At 35.6% G+C, this 4,977-nt stretch overlaps 2 protein-coding genes across 5 annotated transcripts in view; both read left to right on the forward strand.

The window, feature by feature from the left end:
- The first annotated feature begins 354 nt into the window (after positions 1 to 354).
- Positions 355 to 1,548, forward strand: LOC111830486 (AP2/ERF and B3 domain-containing transcription factor ARF14). The gene has a single exon (XM_023782529.1). The coding sequence runs from the start codon at positions 459 to 461 to the stop codon at positions 1,488 to 1,490; it is 1,032 nt and encodes a 343-aa protein (XP_023638297.1). The 5' UTR covers positions 355 to 458; the 3' UTR covers positions 1,491 to 1,548.
- A 390-nt stretch (positions 1,549 to 1,938) lies between these two features.
- LOC17885608 (methionine aminopeptidase 1C, chloroplastic/mitochondrial) overlaps positions 1,939 to 4,977 on the forward strand; it is a 9,390-nt gene continuing 6,351 nt past the window's right edge. The window contains exons 1-10 of one of the 4 annotated variants that reach the window (XM_023782342.1): positions 1,939 to 2,074; positions 2,237 to 2,270; positions 2,378 to 2,615; positions 2,709 to 2,870; positions 2,982 to 3,023; positions 3,110 to 3,181; positions 3,268 to 3,347; positions 3,432 to 3,532; positions 3,613 to 3,660; positions 3,741 to 3,812. In XM_023782342.1, coding sequence (XP_023638110.1) covers positions 1,966 to 2,074; positions 2,237 to 2,270; positions 2,378 to 2,615; positions 2,709 to 2,870; positions 2,982 to 3,023; positions 3,110 to 3,181; positions 3,268 to 3,347; positions 3,432 to 3,532; positions 3,613 to 3,660; positions 3,741 to 3,812 — 958 coding nt within the window. In that variant the 5' untranslated portion in view covers positions 1,939 to 1,965. Of the gene's footprint in view, positions 2,075 to 2,236; positions 2,271 to 2,377; positions 2,616 to 2,708; positions 2,871 to 2,981; positions 3,024 to 3,109; positions 3,182 to 3,267; positions 3,348 to 3,431; positions 3,533 to 3,612; positions 3,661 to 3,740; positions 4,079 to 4,977 lie in introns of those variants that run through there. The other 3 variants (XM_023782341.1, XM_023782340.1, XM_023782343.1) reach the window with 3 other exon arrangements.

Here is a 4,977-nt window from a genome sequence, read left to right on the forward strand (position 1 = left end):
TTTTAATTTTCTCAAAAATTAATTAATTAATATTTTTATAATATATAAGTATTTTCTTAATTGTTACATTAAAACTAAACTGGAAAATGCGAATTTACACTTTTCTTAAAAGAAAACAAATATATTCTTTTTATCTTTTGCATGAACCTTCCTGTGAATTTAAGTTGACCCACAACATATACACACATACACCCATATTATTCCCATACACCAACCCATATATTATTATTTATCTCCTTAAAAACACACTACAAATAATAATAAAAAGGAAAGAAATATAAAAAAATATATTAATAACATACATGCACACTTGGTGTTTTCTTATTTCCCTCTTGTCTCTCTATCTATATATAAAAACACATACACGCTTTCATTCATACACGTTCACACATATTCTCTAAATCTCTCAAGATTTCACAATTTTCTTGTGATTTTTTTCTTCTTTCGATTCAAGAAACATGAGTAGCGTAGACGAGAGCTCTACAACTACAGATTCCATTCACACTCCGGTCAAGATTCCGGCGAAGAAGTCACCGTCTCCGGCGGGTTTACTATACAGAATGGGAAGTGGAACAAGCGTGGTTCTTGATTCCGAGAACGGTCTCGAAGCGGAATCAAGAAAGCTTCCTTCTTCAAGATTCAAAGGTGTTGTTCCTCAACCAAACGGTAGATGGGGAGCTCAGATATACGAGAAGCACCAGCGCGTATGGCTTGGGACATTCAACGAAGAAGACGAAGCAGCGCGTGCTTACGACGTCGCGGCTCACCGGTTCCGTGGCCGCGACGCTGTTACCAATTTCAAAGAAGCTAAAGTCGACGACGATGAAGAGGTTGAGTTCTTAAACGACCATTCGAAGTCAGAGATCGTTGATATGTTGAGGAAACACACTTACAACGAAGAGTTAGAACAGAGGAAACGTAAACGTTACGGTAACGGAAACAAGACGACAGGGTTTGGTTCCGTTACCGTGGCGGTTATAACGGGGTTTAAAACGTCGGGGTTGCTGTTTGAGAAGACGGTAACGCCGAGCGACGTGGGGAAACTAAACCGTTTGGTTATACCGAAACACCAAGCGGAGAAACATTTTCCGTTAAGTGGTGGTGATGAAAGTAACGTCTCCGTGAAAGGTATGCTGTTGAACTTTGAGGACGTTAACGGAAAAGTGTGGAGGTTCCGTTACTCGTATTGGAATAGTAGTCAAAGTTATGTGTTGACTAAAGGTTGGAGTAGGTTTGTTAAAGAGAAGAGACTTTGTGCTGGCGATTCGATCTGTTTTAAAAGATCTAACGGTCAGGATCACAAGTTGTATATTGGGTGGAAATCGAAGTCTGGATCCGGGTCTGGGTCGGATCAGGATACGGGTCGGATTGTGAGGTTGTTCGGGGTTGATATTTGTTTCAGCGACACCGCCGGTCTAGTGGTTAAGGAAGAAGCGGAGATGTCAATGTCGTTGAAGTGTAATAATCATAAGAAGCAACGAGTTTTGTAATTACAATTTTAACAACTCTTTTTTCTTTTGGGATAACAAAAAGTTAATTGTTTTGATTTTTCTTTAGCTTATAGTTTTTGCTGAGATTATTTATGTTGTAGGTTGTAACATGTTGGAAAAAAAAATATGGAAAAAATCCTTAAACCATAGAAAAATAAAAAATGTATAAATTTTCATTTTTAGTCAACAACAATCACACACACTCAACCGGATCTGAACCCAAGTGGTGACATAGTGACAGAACCACTATATGTCATGTTGGTATGAGAAACTCACATACTGTATTACAGTATATTTATTACAGTATAGTTTTTTGTGTGTTAAATTATGCAATGTACAATTGAGCTGCTTAATTACATTTTTTTTGTTGGGCGTACTCGTAGTTATTAAGGGCCTTATTGAGTTACAGGCCCATTAAAGTGTTTCTTCCTTAAAATCTTTCGGTCCGTTGATTATTTCACCGGCGAAAAAAATAATGTTGCAGAAGATTATTCCGTCACGTTCTTTATTTAACGGCAGTAAATTAACGCCGTCAAAATACTTCGCCGGAGCCCCGACCAACTTCTCCTCTTTCCCGCTCTCAGGTTTCTCTTTTTATTTTTGTCTGTTTGGTCAAGCTCTCATGTTTAGGTTTTGGAAAATTTGATAGTGATGAAAAGGGATTAGTAAAATTAGATAGAGAATTAAAGAAATTTTTAGTATCTTTGAGTCATAAATTCGAATTATGATGTATTGTTTTCTTGCAGGTAAGAAGAAATCATATTCTCTGAGAATCAAAAGGTATATAACAAAATTGGAATAATCATGATTCATGAAGGTGACATTATTGATTTTAATATATAGTTATTGAACAAATTTAAAAATCTAATTTGATGCAAATTTTATAGGATTCAACAGCTTCAAAACTCATTAGAAGATAGAATAAATCCGCCTTTAGTATGTGGAAGAGTAACTCCTCGTCTTTGTGTTCCTGATCATATACTAAAGCCTTCATATGTTGAGTCTAGTGAAGTACCAAGGATATCAAGTGAGATTCAGATTCCTGACTCTATAGGCATTGTGAAAATGAAGAAAGCGTGCGAGCTCGCAGCTCGTGTGTTAGACTATGCAGGAACTTTGGTTAGAGTAAGTACTGTAAAAAGATTAGCTTTTTTTTTTTATTGTGAGTCTCTTGATTTGATTGAATCCTTTTTGGTTTGATGGTTTGTTTTTTTGCAGCCATTTGTTACTACAGATGAGATTGACAAGGCAGTGCATCAGATGGTTATTGAGTCTGGTGCTTATCCTTCACCACTTGGTTATGGTGGGTTTCCGAAAAGTGTATGTACATCGGTTAATGAATGTATGTTTCATGGGATTCCAGATTCTCGTCCGCTACAGGTTTGTACTGTAGTATAAACTGCTTTTCTAAGTATGAGAATTAGAAGAGTTTAGACTTTGAAAGTAGCCGATGTTTATACATATATATCACTAATCAATCCTTGTTTTCAGAATGGAGATATAATAAACATCGATGTCGCGGTTTACTTGGATGTAAGTATTTATGAGCTTCTTTTTTTTTGCTAATCTGCAATGAGTTTTAGAATGTAACACTTTTTGGGGTTTAACACTTCAATCAGGGATACCATGGAGATACATCAAAGACTTTCTTATGCGGAGACGTCGATGAAAGCCTTATACAGCTTGTGAAGGTTATTAATGGATTCTCCTTTTCTTTGCCTTGTTAATTTTTATGAGACCATTAGAGGCTGACTTGGTTATATATTGTTCTAAACAGGTCACAGAAGAGTGCTTGGAGAAAGGTATATCGGTTTGTAAAGATGGAGCAAACTTCAAACAAATTGGCAAGATAATCAGGTAGTAATAGTACTAAACTGGATTCAGTAAAGCATATATGTAAAGTTTGGAGGATCAGTTTTGATAATTTCCAGTTTCCAACAGTGAGCATGCTGCAAAGTATGGCTATAATATGGAGCGTTTCATCGGTCATGGTGTAGGAACGGTATTACACTCGGAACCTCTTATATATCTTCACAGTAACTGTAAGTAACGAAAGAGGGCTTTTCGACAACAACTCTTCGTTATGGTCGAAAAACTCTGAAAATCTTTCTGTTCTGTGCAGATGATTATGAACTTGAATATATGATTGAAGGTCAAACTTTTACGCTCGGTGAGCATTCTCTATATAGTTCTTTTGATGAAATGCATTATACTACTCTTTTATATATTGATTGGTTCCTTTCTTTACAGAACCAATTCTGACCATTGGAACGACCGAGTTTGTAACATGGCCAGACAAATGGACAATTGTGACAGCAGATGGTGGTCCGGCCGCACAGTTTGAGCATACGATTCTTATTACCACAACTGGTTCAGAAATTCTAACCATTTCATGAACTATATCAAGAAGTTAGATCATTAACCATTTCATGAATATGGCCCTGTTCGTTTCTCCATTTTGCATATTCATCCAGATGATCCATTCAAATAATCTATGTGGATGATTCATCTCTTCTCCAAATGATGAAACGAACAAGATATTAAATGATTCATCTGGATGATTTATCTGGATGGAGATGTGTTTGTTTCTCCATTTTGCATATCCATCCAGATAGATTTGATTTTAAAAATGACTAAACTACCCATGTATTGATTTAATAACTTTCTCATATTAATATTAATCATAGTATTTTTAAATATTGATTAAAAATATATATACACTTAGAAAGTTTACAAATTAATATTTTTGACATTTCTAAATATTTATTTTCATGAAATCTATTTTTTTTTTTTAAATTACAACAATCTATATCATTTAGGAATATAACAACATCAATAATTCAATAGCAAACAAAAACTACAAAATCTCAATTTAAATACTAAATGTAACTCCAAAATACTTTTACAATATAGATCTCTCAAACTAAAATGTCCACAATATTAAAACATGAAAAAGATAAATTCAAAAGAAATCTTCAATCTCATGTCATCTCAATATGGAAGTCTAGTTCCTTCTGCCATCTCAGTAGTGATAGAATCTCGCATAGCTTCCATCACTCTATCACCAGTAGGTACGTATGGAACATGTTCATGTCCATAGTTATCATCACCATGTTGTTCATAGGATTCCACCACTTCCCAGTGAACAAAATCTCTGTCTTCCTCTTGTGAATCTCTGATAAAATTATGGAGAGCCATTGTTGCTGTCACAATCTTAATCCATTTCTTCAACTTGTACTTAGGATGCTTCCTATCAAGAATTCTCCATTTGGCTTTCCAGACACCAAACGTCCGCTCAATTATTGATCTCAGACCGGAATGCTTACGGTTAAACAGTTCCCGACTGTTTGTCGGTGGTCCTCCTCTGTTGAACTGATCTAAATGATATCTAGTTCTGCGATGAGGTCCTAGATAACCACTTCTGGATGGATAACCTGAGTCCACTAAGTAATATTTTCCTAAAGGCGGATGGGGAAAAGAAGCTTCT

The sequence above is a fragment of the Capsella rubella genome, unplaced genomic scaffold (genome assembly GCF_000375325.1).
Source record: "Capsella rubella cultivar Monte Gargano unplaced genomic scaffold, Caprub1_0 scaffold_5, whole genome shotgun sequence".
Taxonomy (NCBI): domain Eukaryota; kingdom Viridiplantae; phylum Streptophyta; class Magnoliopsida; order Brassicales; family Brassicaceae; genus Capsella; species Capsella rubella.